Source organism: Orbicella faveolata, unplaced genomic scaffold, assembly GCF_042242905.1.
Source record: "Orbicella faveolata isolate gen_17 unplaced genomic scaffold, um_ofav_v1 contig_14, whole genome shotgun sequence".
NCBI lineage: Eukaryota > Metazoa > Cnidaria > Anthozoa > Scleractinia > Merulinidae > Orbicella > Orbicella faveolata.
In genome coordinates, this window is record NW_028301541.1 from 19783864 (window position 1) to 19805806 (window position 21943).

Consider the following 21943-nt stretch of genomic DNA (forward strand, 5'->3'; position numbering starts at 1 on the left):
GGGCCTCACAGTTTTTGCCTCCCTACCCCTTCCCTTTTTGCACATTGCAGGGTACTGGGCTCCCCCCCCCCCCCCCCCCCCACCGCCCCATCTCTGCCCTGTTTTACGCCTGCTATGCAGGTTATACAGTTAAACTATGCTAAGGTTAGCAGCTATGTTGTTAATAATGCATCCTCAGTTATTCTTAAACTACTGTAATTCAGCCCACTATTAAATTGTTCCATGTTTTCTTTGGTCTCTGCATGACTTGTTTGTCATGCAACAGAAAACATTAGATGTATAATGTACAATTATAATCACACTCTTGTAGAGTGTATACCTTCAAAAACACCAGGAATTAATAATTTATAAAAAGTTGCATATTTCAGTAAACTTATTTAGAAGGAAGGCTGTACAAAACAATTAGAATTAGAATTACTATTATCCTCTGGAAGAAATGGAAGTTGCAGACTGTAGCTTTTCTCTTCAAAATCCCCAGTCATCTTCACCAGAGAAAACAAGAAAATATGCCAGTATAGTAAAGAAGATGAAGACGTTTCCAGAAGACACCAAGGCAAAGGCTCCCCATTTTATCTGAGGAATATAAGGAAAAAAATTAGAAAAGGGGCTTCACCAAATGGTAGACCTTTTAGAAAACGTGTTTGGGTGATGAAATTAAAACTATTTAACAGCAGTTGACATGTACTTTGAACAGTGGTACTGTTTATTACGCTTTACATGGTGGTTCATTTTTTAACAACAAGGTATGAGACACCACTGTCTGACCATTCAAATGATAGTCAGTGAGTGGCACTGTCATGTAATACTAACTGTTACACTGTACAAAGTCATTCCAACATTAATGTCTGTGGATGAAACCCTAGTGTGTGACCATTCAAATGAAAGCTATTGAGCAGTTCTTTCATGTGGTACTGTTTATTATGCTGTACAAGGTGATTCTAACTCTTAAGTCTTTGGATGAAACCCTGGTGTGTGACCATTCAAATGAAAGCTATTGAGCAGTACTTTCATGTGGTACTGTTTAGTATGCTTTACAAGGTGATTCTAACTTTTTCATCTGTGGAAGAAACAGTAGTGTGTGACCCTTTATGCAGTACTTTCTTATTATGTAAATGCCATGAAAGTGATTCTGGAAAGTGATTTTCTTTCACTTTTATTGGGTTGTACTTGTCCCTTGACACTCTAAGGATTGGGGGTGATAGTAACATGCTATCTTACAACTGATAATTCTATCATATAACTGTACACAATTTTCAGCTTTAGATTCTTGTGTTATTATTGCTTCATATTGATGTCATGAAAAAAGCACCATAAAGATTACTAATTTATACATGTTCTCTATCCTAATCCAAAAAAAAGTATGGGATTACAATTTATTGTACTTACAATTTCAGTATGCGCAAGAACCAATGGAAGACCTAAAAGAAATTATAGTTTATATATTATTGCAGTATAATATTATAATGATAGTATTTTGAAAATGATCTGAGGTATAGTTTGCACCCCACTCCCACCTCCCATCAAACTTTTCCAGATGGATCCATCCCCCCAAGTGCTAAGTGTCAAATTTTATGCTCAGCTAGTGGACCTCAACTCGTGCATGTAGAAGGTACAGCGTATATGTACATCAGACTGTATAACTTCATGACCATGCAAGTTAATTTGACCATGTATTCACTGAGCAAATCATGGCAAAATCCAAACTACAAGAGGTTAAATGCAAAGTTATACAATTGTCATTTGATAGTTAGCAACTTGACATAAAATAACTCACCAAATGCTGAGATCACAATTCCAGCAGTGAGAAACATTGCAGTCTCCTTCATGACACTACGATGAAAAGAGAGAATGTTGTTAGCAAAACAAAAAAACAAAAACTGTGTGATAACAAACGAAATACCAATACTTATGCCCTTTTCATAAAGTTCTAGTCAAGAAAGCATTCATCATTCACCAAGGGCCACCCCTTGGCAGGTTGGAGCAAGGAGATGGCTGACTCTTCAAACTACATTTGCCAGCCAATTTACAACGTCTTTCCAGTTACTTCACAATAACGTCCTAAAAATTCTTAAATAGATATATTTTTGAGAGCTGCTGTTTTTGATTAAATTAAATACTTCAGCTTCTTAATTACTATACAATCAGGACAGTGGAATCATGCTAATCTAGTCATCACTGGGCTGCAAAAAATCTGGCTGTATTAATGGGGTGGCCATATTAAAGGGTTTTTTTTAAATAAGAAAATGACTGACAGCTTTTGTTCAGGCCAGAATACAATGGCCATAATAACAAGGTAGCCCTGCTAATGGGGTGGCCATATGGTGGGGTTTTACTGCGTGTTGTTTGATACTTACTTTGAACCATTGGAAGAAAAGTCTTCACTAAACCGTTTGGCTATAATAGTGGGTACTGGGGCTAAAGCATAAAAGAACACTGGAAAAAAAAAAAAAATAGCAGCATTTTAATGAGGTGATGTCATCATGTAATGTACAGCCAAATCTACATGGTGAAGAAATATGGATGACACAACTTGCTGCAGAACAATGTTGCATTGCAATGTTGAGGGTGCGCATATAAATTAAGGGGCTTATAACTAGACTTCTACAGTATACAGTGTACCGTCGTGGCCTCATCCATACACAGACACTGTGTTAGTTACCCTGCGGTAGTTTTTTAGGTTGAAGAAGGGATTTAACCTTCTGACTGGAGGTTTAACTGTAACATGCAAGTACAGTCATAGTTCAAAGTCATCCAGAGTCAAAAGAGGCCTAATAATAATAATAATACGATTGTGACTTGTTGATAACAACTATTTATCACCAATAAAATATCACCAATTTATCACGTAGGAATTCCAATAAGCATTCAGGCAAAATTCTTAAATGGAGGTTTTAATATAATGGGCCAAAAAATGGGATGACTGTAGTGAACAAAGTGAACAACAACAATTCCAGTTACTCAAATTAAAGAGTGCACTTACATACAAACATAGGCCACCATATTCTATAATAAAAACAGATAAACAAAAATCAGTGCAAATACCAAACTGTTCTCTTTAGAAAAGTTCAACAGAAAAGTCCAATACTTTGGCATTACAATAATTATTATAACATAAGCTCCTGTGTCAAGCTTCAATAGTTGTACAGAGTAAAGGCTGGTTTCTACCATCGCATAAGCATATAAGCATAAGTCAACATATGCAGACGCAATAAGATGTTGATAATTAGCACCTTTTGTTTGGAAAATTCCCTAACAGAAGGCATTACTTAGCAGCACTCTACTGCATCTGCATATGGGGGTTCTACTTATGCTTGCTCCTCAATGAAAACCAGCCTTAAAAGATTCAAATATTGAACTATTGTTGGGGAAATGGTTGATCAAAACTTCACACTTTTTATCTTTATTATAGATATTCCACATCATGCGTAATAAAGGCACCCGCAGTCAAGTGTTGATCGATACCCTTGATCGATACCCTCAATTGACCCTCGATCACCACTCCACTGACACCACAGTTGACACTCAATCAATACACCATCGACATCTTGGTCAACAGTCGGTCGACAGTCGACTAATTTTTATTGATAAATGTTTATACAGTACCGCTCAAAAGTAATTTACCAGCCCCCTCTCACAAGACAAAAATCTTGTCTCACAAGATGAGAATTTCGTATCAAGAGATGAGACACTTGTCTTTCGAGATCTTTAAAAAACTGTAAGTACGACTGCTTGAATTTCTAGCGAGATTTTAATAGCCTATTGTAAGTTAATGTCATATATTCCAGTACGTAAGACTTACACAACATAATTTATAGCATTGATGAACTTTTAGATCAGTTGATTGTCAATCTTGTGACACTCAGTTTCAACAGGTTATATCACAGTTATTAGTTTATCAATTAAGCTTATAAGTCCTTAACTTTTTCAAGTGTTCTCAAATACAATTATTTTGCTCCCACTTAGTGAAAATAAATTATTCATTTCACCTAAACGATCTCATTTTTCAATACAATGTACCCATCATTTGTGCTTATTAAGGAGGAAAAAGTTCGACACAAGTTATCAATTAATCGAATTTGGCTTTAAAAGGGAGCTGGTACAAAACTCCGACTGGAACGACTCGAATAGCTGATTTAAAGAAGAGTGACAACCACTTTTTACGTCTCGTTCTTGAATAGTTGCCATTCTTATCTAAGACAGCGATTCGAGTTGATCCCCTGTCTTTCAAAAGCTATTTTTATAGCTTCAAAATTTAATCCAAAGATTTGATAAATTAACTCACCCATATTCCTTCAAAGCACAACCCAAAACAACGAAAAGTACACCGATTGCTCCCGCGAAGGACAGTGCAATGATTCTAGAAAATTGCAATATCAAAAGAAAGTAAGATTTTAAATTTCATGAAACATGTAAGCTTAAAATATCAAAAAGCTGACAGTTCTTAAGTGTTAAAAATTGTACTCACGCTATAGAGTCATCCATGAAGGAGGCACAAGAAAGAACATAAAAAACAAAGTAACGTTATTTACACATTAAGCAGGTACTGTTCAACAAGCCTATAAGCATAATAAATAAAACAAATCATTGACACAAAATTCCAAGTCTACCTAAGATCGCCATTTTGTTTCTTAGTTACCAGATCTCCACGTTTCCACAAAATACGTAAATCTCTATTTTTAGAATTTTCTGAGAATTTTTTTAAAAGACGCTTTTCCTACTTTTTGTGTCGTAAATTTCGAATTTTAATGCAAATAATTATCTAACGTGACTAATAGTTAGACAAAGTCACAAACAAATCTAAATGAAAGCGTTTTTTTTAGAAAAATTCAAAAACACTCTCAAAAAGCAGACGAGTGGGAGATGGGAACTGGGAACTAATAAGGCGGTCAGTTGCTAAAAATGGCGGACAACACGAATATTTGTGTACAAAATGCGCGCCATTGTTTTGCTGGTTTGATCTTTCCTGGCGAACCGCAACAGTTCTTTCAGAAAGGAATATGAAGCGTAGATCAAATATATTATGTTACTGAAACTCGACGTACTTGCGTCGACCACAATCAAAAGGAAGAAGCCGTGGCCAACTTTCGCGTGGCTTGGAAAGGTAAGCTTAGAAAATGCCGATCGTAATTGAATTCTTGATAAATTCGATAGCGTGGCTGCCATCAAACAACAGGAACCATAGCCTTATTTCATTCTTGGTGATCATGTTGCTAGAGTTGAGTGAGCCAGAGAAAAACATAGGTTGATCAACTTACGGTAGTCCAAACATGCAAATATTGTAACATTTGTAACTACTTAGGTTTGTCAGTAGATTTAAATAGTTTCTTAGGATTGGTTTTGCTTTAAAATAAATCGAAGGGTTTTAGGATGCTTTTGTCGAACAAAAAATTTTTAAATGTGCCCTTATATATACACAACAATTTTGTAATTTACATCCAAGTGCATGGTAGTGTGATATTAGTGTGATAATTTTTGTGTTAACAGTTGAAATTTTTATTTGGCTGTTGAGTGACTTATCGTTGATTATTGTCATTTAAAACTTATATACAGTCAATCACCCAGGATCAGCATTTGATCTACCGGTATCCAGTGAATGTATTTACATGAAGTCTGTCAGAAAACACAGTTTCAAAAAATGAAAACATAATCCTGTAGTAATATATTGGGGTGACATGTCTGACAAGTTTCATATTTCACTCAATATTGCGTGACAGGGTTGTCATTTGCATAACAATGTTGCAAAGTTGCCAACAAATGATAATATCGGCCTGGATTGCATGCCACTGGTCACCAAACTATAATCTCTATGGCTTTCATTTGAAGATAACAAGGCAGCCTTATTTATCTTTTATTAGTACAAATTTTAGTTGTCCCATCATATAAAATTTTCTGAAGTAATTGAATGTACAGAATAATGGTGTTGTTTTGTCTTTAACATGAATGAAACCATAGTGTGTTTTAAGAGTGAATTTTACTAATTATCAAACATAGGTCAGCAGAAGTCGAAAAACTGATTTTTTTTTTTTCTTTTTTCGTTCATTAAGCTTGAAGCACTTTTTAAAGTGCTTAAAAATCAAGAAAAGTTATTTCCGCCTGATGGTTGCCATGTCTGAATAGTAGATAGGGACAAAGTGAATCAGTAGACCATGGGAATTTTCTGCTGAATTGATTTTGATTAGCACTTTGAAGCAAAACCTTTTTGCATTTCTAAACTGGACTCATGGTCAAAAAACAAAAGGTTAATATGTTGTTGTCATTGTTTTGTTTTATTTCACATTCTAGGATGTTGGAGATCTATTTTTGTTTGACTCTCACCGTCTCAGTCAACTTTACTTGCCATCAGGAAAAACAAAGAAAAAAATTCCTCTGCTGCAAAGTTATCTAGAAGAAGTGCAAGCGTTTGGCATCTCACCAAGTGGTAAGGAATTCCCTACTCCCCTTCCCCTAAATTTTTTTAAAATCCTACGTTGTGTTGATTCCTGTGGTTGACTGACAACTGACTGACTGAGTGTCTGGGTCACTGACTGTCATGACTGACTGACTGCATTATCCTCTCACTGAATGTCTCTCTTGTTTTACAGGTTTGTTTGTTGCTGGTACATTGAACTCTGGGAGAGTTTTCATCTGGAACAAAAGTTCAGCAACAGTTAAATTAACAGCTGTGTTGGATAAGATAAGAAATGTCCAGCCTGGAACGAGTAAGTCACCTTGATTCTTGGATGTTAACTGTATTTCAGCTTTTCAACAATAAAACTAAATTTTTAGCCTGTTGTTAGGAGACAGACATGAGATATCTCTATTCGCATGCTCGGCTCTTTCCAAACTCAAGAGACAAGTCAGAGTGATTTACTCAGATCAAGTGCTGTTTTAGTAACTAGTCAGAGATCCATGTCATATCTTTGATGTGGTTGTTACTTGCATGCAAAATTTCAGGATTAAGCAACTGCCAGTCCAGCAGCTTACACAGATTACATCAGAGCCATAATATCAGTAAATGTTTGCATTTGTTGACTCTCAAAACTCAGACCACTTGAGACTCAGTTAATTAGATAGTGTTTCAGGGATGTAGCCTAGGGCTGGCTGCCAGCTAATTACACCAGTTGAAAGAGAAGTTAAATCCAGTTGAAATATCACATGAAAAGAAAGCCTTGGTTTACTATGGAGTTGTAAATCCAGGGAATTTATGAGCCGGCTTAGTGTTTTCTTTGCTACATCCCAGGTAGTTATTTTACCTTAAGTCATTAATTAAAATTATTCAAGCTGGCCAGCAATTCAATAACAGTCAGAAAAAAAGACAAAAACAAAGTCTTTTTTTTCTTTTGTAATTGTTTTTTAATAACTTGTGATTGCTTATTTTTGTCTATCTTCTAGAACACAACAACCCACTGCTATACATTTCAGATTGTGGCAAAAAAGTGTTGCTATTGTCAGGGTCTCGTCAGGTGTTTCTTTGGGAAACACAAGAAAGCAACGAAGCCTTGAACACCACCAGTGGTATGTGCTGCATATATTGTAAGAAAAAGCTATGTAAAAAGTGAATTTTTTTATATTATGTATCATTTTCATCAAAAACTAACTTCAAGAAAGATTGTGTCATACTGTCTAATTATTTAAAAATTGTAATTGGTCCATTTTTTCAGTGGGTTTCTTTATATTTCTTTGCATGTGACCAGCAGTTGGTGATTCCTTGAAGGGCACTTGGCATCAGATTCAGTGTGGAAATTACATTTTACCAGATGAAAGAAACAAAGAGACAGCAATTGATGGAGTGTTCTTTACTGACACAGTAAGCCTCAAATAATGCACATTTTATTCTTAGAGCAACCATTTCCTAGAGATTGAAGAAAATAACATTAAAATTATAACGTTATAATTGTAATGTTTTAATTAGTTATTAAACTTACTAATGAGGGGACCTGAAGTCTAGTAACCTGCCAACACCGTGTCCCCTCCCCCCTCCCCTAGGGGTTTCATTTACATTTTTAGCAGGAGGGCAACACTTTTTTAAATGACCTTTTTTGTAAGAAAAACTTTCTTCTAGATGGTCAAACCAGGCGGGCAAAATCATCCTCACAGCTGCTCAATTTGCCTGTTGCCTGGTCCTTAATGAAATCCCTTCCAACCCTTCCCATGAAATTGAAGCATGCAGTATTTTTGTTGAATGTTTAGGGGGCAAGGGAGGGGGGCGGGGTTGAAATGCAACAATTCCAAAGTATCCAAAGTACAATCATTAAGTAAGTAAGTAAGTTTAAGTAATTACTATGTAAGATCCTTTATTTAAACACAATAACAGTAAGAGCATAACACGCTTGAGAGGTTGTGTGTAAGTGGCAGAAGCATAGTCCTGATATTTCAATGACCACAAAATTATAATTAAAAACAATGAAGAACTGTTGGGTGAGAGTTTGATATGTTACAGTTTCACTACAATGTTCTTGCACACAGTGTTGCCCAGTTTAAACGTTACAGTGATTGCAAACACTCAGGAATTGGAGAAATGATGGCAGAGGCATAGTCTGATCTTTCAATAACCACAAAATTATACTGTCTGAAGAAGTTAATCAGTTCTAACTGCTCACTTTGGATTTTCTTTTTAAGGTTTGTGGTACTTCTTGTTCTCTCTCCTGGGTTTTCAACAAAGTTGACAGAATTCATGTCACAACACTTCACTTATTATGGCCCGAAAAGAACTACAACTTCCAAGAAGGTGACTCCAAGTCCCAAATTGAGGAAGGTAAAGACTTGATCTGTACAAAGCCTTCTTTACTCTCTGTACCTGGTTGTCAACATGCATGTATGTCTCTCATATAACTCAGGTGCAAGGGCTGTAATGGAAGAACATTGATTCTGGGTCAACTGATACAGCCCTTGCTAGTAACAGGTGACCTGTACATCTACAGAAAAGAACTGTCTAGTACTTAATAACAGGGCTTGAAATAATGCCATCTGGTCATCTGGGGCAAGTTACTTTTCATTCTCTCTTGCCCAATGGGCAAGACCCAGGCAATGTCGTCTGCCAATTTAATCAAGAAAGTAAACAAAGACTTGCCCAGAGAAAGCACAATTTGAGAGCTGCTTGTTTAAAAGGCAAGCTGGAAATCAAGGTATGTTGAAGCCTTGTGTATGTTGTAGTCTAAAATGATTTCAGGTCAAAATGATTTCAAACTAGTTCAATTTGTATTTTTCTTTGTTTTAGGATTATGGTAATAAATGTGGAACAAAGGAAGATACAATTGAAACTGGTTTAAAATCATTTTGACCTGTTTAACCTGCCACATGTATATGACACAACTTAATGATTTGAAAAAGAGCAGTAGAGATGTTATCCCTTCGGATCATGTTTACTAAAGGCATCCGTGGTTGAGTGTCACTCAATACCCTCGATTGACATCTCAACCAGAACACCCGATCAGCATCTCAATTGGTTCTTGGTCGACACTAGACCGACAAGATCAAGATCAAGATCAGCACCCAATCAACACTCTATCGATCAGCACTCGATGGTGTACACCTGTATCTGCAAAAATTAGTTGACTCTCGATCGACTTCCGAATGAGATGTCAAGCGAGTGTTGACCTAGTATTGATTGAGATGTTGATTGAGTGTCAATCAAAATGTCCATCAAGATGTCGATCTAGTATTAATCAAGGGCATTGATCAACACTCAACTGCAGATGCCTTTAGTACACATGATCCTTCCAATCCAAAGCCAAAAACTAAAAACTCTTTGACCAGCAATAATTAAAAGACATAGTTCAGTTTCTGATTGGCTGATTTTAGTTATATTAACCTGAGTGTGTGTCACTGTGAACTTTACTGCAGGTCTTGATTCATCTTTCACTCCAACATGGCACACGTTTAAATATTCTTTGTACAACCTGACACCTGCTGAAAGAGTTATCAAGGCAAGAAAGGCATACATTGCTAGGATATCACCAGATGGACAAGTCTTGGTTTTAGCAATGAACCAGAAGCTTGTGGCACACAACAGAGTTATGTTTTACTCCCTGTCACAGACGGCAGTAGCAGTGATTGCGGACTTGAAGGGTTGTGGAGCCAAACTGAATGTCAATGGACACGCTCCTACTGGAAAGTTAGTCTACAATCTTAAACTGATTCTTGTTCTTTGTCAGATTATTTTGCACAGCACATGGGCATTGGGCCATCTGGGAAAATTGTGATTATTAACAATCTGATAATCGCCAGGAAAGCATGCTAAATGAAAATTTCTTAACTAAAGATGGATTTTTTTTTAAAGGATACCAAGGTTGTGATCCAAGAAAACTTACAAACCCAATGGTTCCTGACCATGCAATCCTGGGTGCCCAGCACGTAAGCTTATATGAAAAAAGTAAGTTTTTCCAGTCACCCAAAGGCAACAGTTCATCACCTGTGGCACCCAGGCGCTTCTAGTGCACAACCCCGGATAGGTTGAAGTTAGGCCCTCTTCCGCCATTGTCTCGAGTCCAGTCTTGCTCCTTCAGAGGCAGCTCTCACTCCTTTCCTGAACAACGGCTGGTAATCAATCCTTCTATGTAGGCTAAAGTAATAAAAATGCTGGAAAGGTACCGTGTCTAAATTCAGCAGTCAGGTCAAAAGGCCCACATAGCTGAAGCTTGTTCTAGTTTCTTTGCTGTGAAATGACAAGGAATTTTAAAGAGTACTGCTGAGTATTGACTCTTGAATGGAATGCTTTAGTACATGTTAATAAGTTACCCACTGCTACTTTGTCCAGTTGCCCTTAATAGCACTACTTATTTACTTATTCCTCTTCATCCCCTGTGGGACATAAGGCAAGTACAGTCCCATTCCATTTATTCCCATTTTGTGCAACATGTAGTGCATCACCTCCGAGGCCATCAAAGAAGAGGAGACCTTTCTGTTAGAAGAAATTGATGCTCGGACACGAGCCAATGCCAATGATGACATAGTGCCTCACCTCAATGAGTTTTACCTCACTGAGCTCAGCCATGACAATTCAGCACCAGTTGGTTTGTGGCCAACCAGGTTTCCTTTACAGATTGCCAGTAACCATTTATTAAACTCCTGGGTGGAAAAAGGCACTGTGAAAATAAACTGCCCTATTCAAACACTCTAGACAGTGATGCCTGAATCCAGACCACTTGATTTTGTGTCTAATGCACTAACTCCTAAGTCACTGCAGCTGCCAACAGTGATGCCAAACTTAGGATTACATATAATATTATTATTAAATCTCTGACCCCTACATCCATTTCAATCTTCAGATCCTGGTGGATTTCCGACATGGCTTGGACCAGAGATAGTCTTCTGGTGTTGTGCATCACTCGGCGTGGCTCTGTGGCTATTTTAACCAAGCTTGGTGAACCGTTGGAGATTTGCACAGAAGGTTGTTCTTTACACACGGGTCCTGCACTGTTCCTGCCACTCCATCCCAAGATAACATTTCAGTGAGTACCTACAGTCAGGACAAACCTGCCAAAAATGTACCAGTTTTGAGCAGTTTTTGGCCCTTTTTTAAACCCGAGACACAAAATGTTTCTATTAAGAGGAACATTGGCAAAAAATTTAGGAAACAATGGAATTTATTAATAGGAAACAAGGGAGAAAATTTTTAAGAGATCAAGGAAACATGCTACCCACAACCCACCCCCTGTGAGGCCCTTGCTGAAGCTTTGCATTATTTCGTGGTTTGCTTGTTACATACAAGAAGCGTCTGTTTAACCACAATCTTGTGAGTAAAAAGGTTTATGTTTTTTTTCTTTGCAGGAGCTCCACAAATGCCTTCCATTCAGACTCATCAGAATCATGCGCATCAGAAAAGGACCCCCTCTCCCAGAGGTTCTCTGTGGCCGTGCATCCTCACCTGCCAGTCATTCTGAGCTCTGATGGTTACCTAGTAACAGTAATGCAGCTACCGCCTGTCGCCAGTTACCATGGTATCATGACAGGCTTCATGAGAGACATCACGAGGTGTGCACTGCATTTTAAAAGCGATTTTATTTGACTAAGAGGATGACTTTCTCCCAGTTTGTGAGAACGTTAGCCACATACAACAGTCCTTTTCAGGGTTATCTTCACCTCAACAATCAAACCAGACATGCAAAACTAATAATATTCCTGAGGAAATTGTCAGTTTTAGCAAACTAGAGCGGTTTTCAACTGAGCGTCGAAAGTAATCAGGCAATTACTTTGGTTTTGGTTTTGGTTTTGGTTTTACTACAGGTCAAGATTGGTTGAGTAGTCTAATAGGTAAGTAACTGGTTTTGGTTTTGGTTTTGCAACACTCAATTGAAAACCGCTCTATCCAGATGTAAAACTAATCACCACCTATATTCTGTGAGGTTGGGGGAGGGGGTGTAAATGTGCAGACTGGACCCCTCAGTGTTAACTTGTAATAGACTGGCATTTGGCGCGACACAAAAATTCCTCCAAAATTATTACTGTAATTATTTTTTTAGATTAGTCCCGGATGTGGATGTAGAGATTCAATCTGGGAACTTGTCTCGAGTGTCCTCTGTCAGCAGAATTAACATCATGCAGTCGGAAGCTAACGTGTCACGCGGCGTGACTTCCACAGAGTTCTTGTCAGACGCTCCAAGTGAAAACAACTCCACAGGGTCATCTGTTGTTCCAGGTCAGTAAATAGAAAGCTTTACATTAGAACCCTAATCAACAATGATTTAGATAAACATATACAGGCAAAAACTAACGATAGACAAATCCGACGTTTCGGCGACATCTTGGCGCCATTGTCAAGGGAAACTAATTAAATGTCGCCGAAACGTCGGATTTGTCTATCGTTAGTTTTTGCCTGTATACATTAGAACCGAGTTAGAATTTTAATACATCAAAAATGGCCTATTGTTTATGTGTTTCTACGCTACGCGATTGGCTTGAAAATCTCACGCCACTTTTTCATCCAATCAGAAGCAAAACCAAAACCAATCGTGACTCACTCGCATACATTTTCCCGCGCTTTGCGTCAGCCACACGTATTTAGTTTGAGTTTTGATTGGTTCATTGTTCCTTTGTGATTGGCCAGAGTGATTACTTTGGTTTTGGTTTTACGACACTCAGTTAAAAACCGCTTTATGTAGATTCTAGTACGACTAGCATTGAACCAAAGTCATTCTGGCGAAAGACATGCGGTGCAGTTGTAGCTTTTGTCATTTTACTGAGAAAGTGGTATAACGCTGACAACAAGAATTCGAAACAAATTTTTGTAAGTTTAAGCTCAAACCTTTACGGCATAGCATCCTCGGTCAAGATAACCACATCGATTGTTTTGTTCACAAGGAGAAGAACGTTTTATGGATTCCCTCATCACCCTGCGGGCAGAGCCTCTTTTATCTCTTTTTGCTTTATCTTCTCGGTACAATGTATATGTACCGTAAGAAAAGGCTGTGCTTGCAGGATGATCCTTCATTAGACTTTGCTGAAAACTTGCGGTTAAATTTGGTGTTCGCTTTTAAAATGTCTAATAACCGTAAACAGGTAACGTGTCATCCTTTTTAAAGAGCTTAAAGGGATTGTCTATGTCTTTACACAAGGCAACGTTTCATGTGCTTCTATCACAACAAAATCATCTGGAGACAATTGGCACCACATTTTGCAGTGTTGTGCACTTCTGATGTACAACTCTTTGACAACGTCCTGATCTACCGCCAAATTCTTACAACCAAAATTGAAAGAAACATATGGCAGTCAGTTGGGAGAGTTAACTTTTCATTTTTTGGTTTTTGTTTAGGTTACGGCCTGGCAAGTGGAGATCAAGGCATGAGTTTCTTTGGACTGAATGACCCGGAACTCGAGAGCTCCCTTCACGAGTACGAACCTGGGAGCCTGGACGCCATTTCTCACGCCCAGAACCTTTCCATCGTGGCTTTGGCTCTGGGAACCGCGTGTGGTGTGAACTGGAAACAAGACGTTGGTCCTGCTATGGACCTCACTGTAAACGTGGTGAAAAAATTCTTTCAGTTCCTTCTTGGAAGTGCTGAGGGCATTCCACAGTTACACAGTTCAGCGAGAGGTTTTTCTTCATCCGTTGGCGATTTATCAACAAGGCGAAGTTCTAGTCCAGTTGTCGACTTGCAACTTTCCAGGGCTTTAGCATATTTTCGAATAGTTTTAGAAGTTTTCCAGTGGGACTCTACTCACAGAAACGCATTCGCCTGGGCGTTCCATCTCACGCATGGTATCGTAAGAGAAGTTCTGCTCCTAAGAGATACCAGCGCTGTCTACAAAATTGTCAGCTGTATACGAGTGCTAAAACTAGCAGAACGAGTCCTTGGTCTTGTCTACACGTCAAGCAGTGAAAAACTGTCACATCTACCCGGCCATGAACCTCCTTCACAACAGAGACAGGATCAACAAGAATCTACCACGAAAGAGAGAGAAGAGAATTTCGAAGGAGCTACTGTTGTCAATAGCCCTTCAGTTAAAGCTACTGGCTCCCTAGACAGTGACACGAATAGTTTAAATCTGCACGCACAACAGCTATCTTTGTGTCAAACGCATCTCGGTGGATCATGGCTTCTGTTGTATAATTTCACCTCAGAGTGTTGTAAGAAGATGCAAAGAAGACGAAGTTCTTTGTTCTCGGCTCAAGACGGAGAAAGTAAAGGAACAGTTGAGAAGAAAATGGTTGAATTACTTTGTGAAATTCAAGAGAAATTACAGATGCTTGGTGTGAAGATTCCAAGTAATACAGTTGTAAAACAGGAGGATGTCGAGGGTGAGCTCTAGATGTAAAGGGCATTTTCTTTTTCCAGAGGGCTGAAAATGAGTCTTTTCACATTTGTTTCTAGACTACGAGTTGTTCCTCTTTCGCTTTGTCTGTCGAGCGTGACCGCGGTTTTCTTTCGCGTCTTCACGACGGGCAAAGCGAAAGAGGGACTACTCGTAGTCTAACTTTTTACGGGCCAAGGAATCCTCTTTTCTGCATGTTTTACAGACGGCATATGTTAGTTAGCCCAAGACCTGCGTTTTATTTCATCCTGAATCGTCACAGCAATGCACAGCACTTTGCTCTCACGAAGGGGTAACACTCGAAACGTCAGCTAGCCAGCAATGCAGGCGTATTTTGGCGAGCGAGCGCAATTTAATTAATCTTGGATTCAACCTCACAAGAAGCTTGGGGAAAGATGAAAAGACGTCATAGGGAGTAGGAGTGAGGCTAAAAGAGGAGTTTTCTTAAGACAATTAGATGGCGGCGAATCTACTCGATCGCGAGTTGAAACCCATAACTCGTGGGCACAAGGAAAGCGCCTGCACTGCCGGCTAAACGTCAGCTACAAATACTCTTTAAGTCGGTTAATTTACCATTATCAATTTCAAGTTGATAAATAGCTAAGTTTTTCACTTGCCTGCCCACGCAGCCCAACGGTTTTTTTAGAAACTAATGCCTTTGTTCAATCTGTCTTTTTACTGTCTGCTGTTTCGTTTTTACAAGGTAGGGAAAACACAAAATTTCATGTAATTATCATAAGCATTAAGGAGAATTTTTATTTCTAATGCGCTGAGTCAAGCTAATGGTGCTTGAAGTAATTATTATATCAAACACGAAGAGCGTATTTGGCCGCATTTCCAATCACCAAGAAGAGAGTTGAAAATACGACGCGTGGCGAAGTATTTTTGACGAATTTCGACGAGGTGTTTGGAAATGAGATCAAGTACTGTCTTGAGTGTTTGATATATCTCCTCAATCGAAACTAAAACTAAGGAGAAAACGGAGAATTAAAATCGTAAAAAACTATGCTAATGAAGATCAGATATCCAAGCACCGTCACGGTCATGATTTCCTTTGTTTAAACTTGATGAGTGTATACTAAACTTGAAAAGCCCTGTTGAAAGTCTTTTTCTTCCTTTGGTTCCTGTCGTTATGTTATGCCTAAAAAATATTTAACCTTATTGCTTATTGATCTTGTAAAATTTTGTCTTTCCAGGCGTCAGCGCCTACTTGGAAGGCAGCTTCCACAACCTACCGCCTGACGGATCCCAAGACTCTTTGTTCGCCAGAAGACGATCTAGTCTACAGGAGACTGGAGTCCAAGGGCAAATTCCCGTACCGTCGAGGAGATACGGGTCGCCATCTCGGGACAACATGGGAAGTCAACAATCCCAACATTCCCCAGGGGAGCTGTCTATTATGGGAAGCCCGAACAGTCATGTAACCGAACAGGACTCCAAAACCCTTTTGTCGATTCTTTATATGCAGCTTCAGCAGTACGACCTCAGATCTGCCTTGGATCTCGTTTACTCATTGATCGAGCCGGCGTTTTCGTGTGAACAATTTCAAAGCAATACCAACTTTTCACTACTTCCATATACCCAAGGTTCTTTTCAAGCGCATAGCCATCACACAAATTCAAATCATCGCATGGATATCTTGCTTCAGAACTACCCCATCGCTAGGGTCACGGATAACAGAGGTCTCAAAGTGGTGCAGACTCTTGCCAGGTTCATGTCGGCGTATTTTTCAAACCTTTCCCTTTATGTGTACCCTCCATATCAACCTACTGCTCTTCCGCCATTTCACGAAAAGGCTCAAAAGAACATTGGTGCCAGGTTTGAGGAGGGTCCTCAAGCAGTGGAACATATTGGACTCGATAGGGCCAAGGTGTCTCAAGCTGTCCGGGACCAGGGTCTCTATGAGCTCTGGAGTGCCAACAACACGTTAGAGTTACTGCTTGTATCTGGGCTGGTCTCGGAAGGGGCGTGGTTAGCTAGGAACTTGGGGGATTGGAAAAACGCCATGTTGCTTTCTTTCGCAAGTGATGCGCTGAGCTCTAGATTTTCACAAACCGCTTCAGATCCACAGATTCAGCTGGCGTTCCCAGCACCACTAGAAGACATTAAACTTCAAGCAATAGCTATGTCAAGACTTAACCCTTCCTTCAAGCAAACCACCTCTTCAGGAGAAGAACAACCAGACAGTTCTGCTGAAGACAAGTCAGCTGCTCATTCCACAACAGCACGGAAGAGCCAAAGGTCCAAACAAAGTGCTGTGGACTTTGGGATTGAAGTGGATGACAAGATTGTGAAAGAGGTGTCCAGGATCCTGGAGGCTGGAGTAGTGGCTGGTCTTGACTTAGCGCCGTCGATTTTAACTGGTTTAGTAAGCCAGTTAAAGCAAGTGACGTCGTTGTTCGAGTGGATAGTTCCAGAGGAGTTCTACTTGCCTTACCCTCCGTCATTCTGCCCACAACCAATGAATCTGAAGAAGGTAATTACTTTCGTTATTCCGTTAAGGTCCCAGGTTTCTGTTAAATGTTCAGGGGGGGGAGGTCCTCGAGGGGGAAGGGTTTTTTTTTAATTTAAACAATAGTTTTGACCCGGCGTTTGCTCTAAGAGCACAAACTGCTCATCGAGTGAGCTTATGCCTAAGGGGATTGGCCACGAAAGGGGGTGGGGGGAGAGGGGGTGTTGAGGACACATATAGAACACATATGGGGCTGGGAGCTAGGTCGTTGAAAAAATTATACGTTTTCAGAAAAAGAATGGCACGTCCCAGCTCATTTATCACCTTTCGAAAAAACATTTTATGATTCCTTTAGTATTGGTACAAAGTGTGTTTAATAAATCTCTTTGAACTGAATTATCACATCAGCAAAATGAACTACGTTTCTGTTGTAAAGGATATGCGTTAAAATGTTATTTGTTAATTTAAGATTAAACGTTTCTTTTTTTCTGTTTAGGAAATAGTATCGCCTGCTGCCGAGAAAGAGGAGAAACTCCGTAATGAAGTTGCCAGCATTGTTCAGAAAATCTTTCTTTTGCTGAATGCTTCTAACTGCCTGGTACCCTGTGTGAGGTGGTACACAGAACAGCTTATCGTCACTACAGAGAGCTGGTACAATGTGAGCAGAACAGATTCAGAGTTTCCTTTGCCTTCTTCATTGGCTGGGTACGCTAATCGAGGATTCAGCTTCCATGAGAGAAGAGCTGGTAGAGGAAGTCACGTGTCACCCAAAAGAAAAGGTAACTTGCCGAGTCCTTTGTTTTGATTGGTCAATTCGGAATTGTTGAGTCAATAGAGTGGTAAATGCTCCTTCAAGAAGATTTGAGATTTTTACTGTGCTTAGAACATTAAAGGAGTTCGGTCACGGTATTTTGAGTGTTTTTTTGGCAGCGTACAGAATTACCTTTAAATTGAAGGAAACCTGAAAATAGCAGTTTGTTAAGATGGAAAACACCAAAGAGATAATAATAAACAAAAAAGGAACAAGGTACAAACGACGAACTTGACAAATTGAGGCTAAACTTCTCAGGAAAACGTAAACAATAACCAGGGCCAGGGTTCGAATAACTAGACCCTTCAGCCACGTTTCGTCTAGTTTGATGGTGCAGTAAGGTATAATTAGTTTGACATTATTGTATTTCAGGCAAAAAAAGTTCTGGCCATCAAGAAGATAAAGTTGATGAAAAGCTGTCATCTTCGATTGGGAGTGTCCTGTGCAGTTTTCGTGAATTCTGTTCGATTATGTGGTTATTGCATGCACGCGATAAGATGAGTAAATCATCCAGGAAATACAGACAGCTGCGGAGCCAATCAACGGGCAGTGAGGAGGTATGTACACGTTAATAGTAATTTCGTGCAGTGCTGATTATTAGGCTCTACAATGTAAAACCCCTAGTGTGTGACTATTCAAATGAAAGCTATTGAGCAGTACTTTCATGTGGTACTGTTTATTATCCTGTACAAGGTGGTTCTAATCTTTAAGTCTATGGAGGAAACCCTAGTGTGTGACATTCAAATGAAAGCTATTGAGCAGTACTTTCATGTGGTACTGTTTATTATGCTGTACACGGTTATTCTATCTTTCTGTAGATATAACCCTAATGTGGGACCATTCAATTGAAAACTGATAAGCAGTTCTTTCATGTGGTTCTGTTTATTAGGGCTAAACAAGGTGACTCGGATTCTCTAGGGGTGCTTACCATTTACAAAAACCATCCGGTTGGAAATTTCAGGCATAAACATTAAACAATTAAATTGAACATTGCGGGAGAGGGAATCGCTATAAAGTATATCCACATCAGCTAGAGAGACTAAAAAGAGCAGAAAAATAGCATCAACCCAAATCACAGCCCATATTTTCTGAAGCTTCCCAAACGGAATGGCGCGAACCATTTGATTTTCCAACTGGAATTTTCGGTTTTCCCATGTAAATGGTAAGTACCCTAGGTCTGTGTTTGATACCGCTCTGTTTTTTTTGTGTGTGTTTTTTTTGTTTTATTTCAACTCTGCGAATTGTTTCCCATTTTCATACGCCCAACACGTCAGAAAGAGATTTCGTGTGAATCTGGAGAAAGAGATAAGAGCATCTATCTGTGTGTTCGCTTGTAGGCTAATGTATTCACTTTTTTCGCTAGGAGGCCTCAACAATCCACTCCATCTGTTGGGAGACCCTCCTGTGGACCACAAGACTGAGTCCTTTCAGTTCATTGCTTGGAGCCACAGACAAGATCAACGACACCTTACTAACGCTGTTATCCGAATTGCCACCCAGCTATGCAACAGCAGAACTGACCGCTAAGTTCTTTAACGACCCTGACGTGGTACAAACAACGAGTGGACGAGCTAAGTTCAAGAGGCTCATGGCTCAATTCCGAGGCGTTAGTTTGCGAGAAGATAGCGAGTTAAATGAAGACCAGGCTGATGAACCACTCTCAGTGTATTATCGCAAGAAGTGCATGGATTGGGAAGAGGAGCTTATGGATAGAGAAAAACTCTTTGGCAGAGTTTGCGAGCAGTTTTTCGAGGTGGACGATGCGTCTGAGAAGGCTACAGCTGATGATGAAGGTGTTGTAGCAAGACATGGAGATCAGGCTGTAGCAGTGGGAACAGCTCTGTTTGAGACACAGCCGTCGTATTTCCAGTTTTTAGACACGTTCTTCATGATCACTGTCTCCAAAACTGTGCTGACACAACACAACAAAGCTCCTTATCCTGTACCGTTACTCTCTTCGTACAGCAAGCATCTCTTAGCTTCAGACACAAAGTCTCTGGCCGCGCTACAACAGAAAGCTCACAGCGATACTGCAGCTAAGCCCATCAATGGTCCTTCCAGCCTTTTCAGGAGCCAGAGCTTCACAGATGTGCGATCGTCCAGGTCTAAACCGGAGCTCCCTCCTTCGAGTTTGGGCTCAGAGGCGGAGATAAAGAGGAGCAGTAGCCTCAATGATGTCGCAGGATTAGACTCCCTTCCTGGGATAAGGACCCTTGGAAGTTTGATGCTTGAATTACTTCCGAGTCTCACTTGGCTCAGTAGATGGTCCTTAGAGGGTTCGTCATTGCCTTCAAGTAATTTTGATGTTAGTATTCCTGGTGCAAACGAGTCGCATCCAGTAATGCGCGTTCATGTAGCTCTTCCACTACTGATCAACGGTCTGTGGTTGCTCCAGAATGTCTACTGGCCTTGGGTATCAGAGACAGAAGTTCTGGTTGATATCAAGGTCATCCGACCGAAGATTTCTCCACAAAAGAAGATCTCTGATGTCGCAACAGAGCGTCCTTCCGTTTTGAAAGATGCCACGACGCCTCCAAAAGGTTTGCGAAAAGTCTTGAGCGATTCCAACATTCAAAGGTCTGCAAACAGAGCAACGAAACGAAATAGCATAGCGGGTGAAGATCAAAGGTTACAAGACAGCCATCATCACCAATCAACTCCAGATATGCTTCGAAAATCTCAAGGTGACGCGAGGAGTCTGGCAGGTGAGACAACAGAACCAACCAGGTCTGTACCAACAAAGGCTCACCAAGAGGAACGGCCGTTCGCAAGACCATTACGTAAGGATCTACGAGTCACTCAGCGTCTGGATCGTATTCCCAAATCAAACAGTGAACCAAATATCCCGAACATCGTAGTACAGAGTCCTACAACGGACGAGGAAAAGGACTTCAGTGGTGCGTTAAAAAAGCGACATTTTCTGCAAGACAATGGCAGACCTGTTGTTGTTCCTGGCAGCCAAACAACATATTACTCTGATACAGGTACAAATGTAATTATAAGGTCTCGTTACTGACACATACTAGAGCATGACCGAACTTTAAAGGAGCTATGTCACGGTATTTTGAGTTATTTTGGCCACGTACAAAATTACCTTTAAATTGAAGGAAACCTGAAAATAGTATTCTACTGAGATAGACAAACACCAAAGAGATTATAATAAACAATAAAGGAACAAGGATGGTTAAGGATGGAGAAGATTGACTTGGATTACAAACGACGAACTTGAAAAGTGTAGGCTAAACTTTTCAAGGTGCGCAAACCGTGGCATAGCTCCTTTAAGGTCGGCACGCACTCCTGAAGAGTGGGCATGTTGTAGCGACAGTTTTCCTTGTGTGTCATGTCCATTTTTGCGAAAAATGACTGCTACGGGGACAACATTTTGTCCACGAAAGATGTTGCGTGAAATTCGGCTGTTTTGGATTCGTGCGTCATGAAACAGGGACAAATTGAACTCATTTTTCGATGTCGCATTGTGTGTACTGCTCCTGCAAACTGACCTCGCTGCAATATAGAAATGAATCAATATCCACTTTGTGCGCATCAGCGTGCATACTGTCCATGCAAGGTGCGTCCCATGGGTACACACGAAGAGGCTTGTCCCTGCTTCACGACCCCACAACGTGGTGTATGCCGAACTTTATTTTCAGGGTCATTGCTATTTATCTACTGCCAATGTTCTTCTTTCTCGCTATAGAGTTAAGATCCTCGGTCAAAACAATTGTAACTTCTACTCCCGCAAAAACGAAACGCTCACGGAAAGGCAAAAAGAAAGAACGTAAAAAGGAGGTAATCTCAGATGAAGAGAAAGAACAGGCAGAGAAAAGATCTGAAGAAGATGCACCTAACTGGGAGAAACAACCCTTTCAAGGTAATACGTTCGATATAATCCATCAAACACGAAAGACCATGTTTGAGCAAATTTCCCACCCAAGAGAGTTGGAAATACA

The 21943-nt window shown here is 39.9% G+C and overlaps 2 protein-coding genes across 4 annotated transcripts in view; one reads left to right on the forward strand and one right to left on the reverse strand.

The window, feature by feature from the left end:
* Positions 1-67: 67 nt before the first annotated feature.
* LOC110054237 (leptin receptor gene-related protein-like) lies at positions 68-4594 on the reverse strand. Its single transcript, XM_020760594.2, has 7 exons — positions 4466-4594; positions 4283-4357; positions 2981-3003; positions 2355-2433; positions 1775-1830; positions 1387-1418; positions 68-573 (listed from the first exon to the last, which is right to left on the reverse strand). The coding sequence occupies exons 1-7, from the start codon at positions 4480-4482 to the stop codon at positions 466-468; spliced, it is 390 nt and encodes a 129-aa protein (XP_020616253.2). The 5' UTR covers positions 4483-4594; the 3' UTR covers positions 68-465.
* Positions 4595-4861: 267 nt separating this feature from the next.
* LOC110065671 (uncharacterized) overlaps positions 4862-21943 on the forward strand; it is a 28673-nt gene continuing 11591 nt past the window's right edge. For 2 of the 3 annotated variants that reach the window (XM_089286937.1, XM_089286939.1), the window contains exons 1-16: positions 4862-5101; positions 6283-6418; positions 6582-6698; positions 7372-7494; positions 7674-7786; positions 8599-8734; positions 9823-10093; positions 11247-11429; positions 11749-11952; positions 12441-12616; positions 13730-14716; positions 15927-17206; positions 17679-17961; positions 18366-18550; positions 19357-20977; positions 21691-21864. In XM_089286937.1, coding sequence (XP_089143063.1) covers positions 5021-5101; positions 6283-6418; positions 6582-6698; positions 7372-7494; positions 7674-7786; positions 8599-8734; positions 9823-10093; positions 11247-11429; positions 11749-11952; positions 12441-12616; positions 13730-14716; positions 15927-17206; positions 17679-17961; positions 18366-18550; positions 19357-20977; positions 21691-21864 — 6070 coding nt within the window. In that variant the 5' untranslated portion in view covers positions 4862-5020. The remainder of the gene's footprint in view (positions 5102-6282; positions 6419-6581; positions 6699-7371; positions 7495-7673; positions 7787-8598; positions 8735-9822; positions 10094-11246; positions 11430-11748; positions 11953-12440; positions 12617-13729; positions 14717-15926; positions 17207-17678; positions 17962-18365; positions 18551-19356; positions 20978-21690; positions 21865-21943) is intronic. The other variant, XM_089286938.1, reaches the window with a different exon arrangement.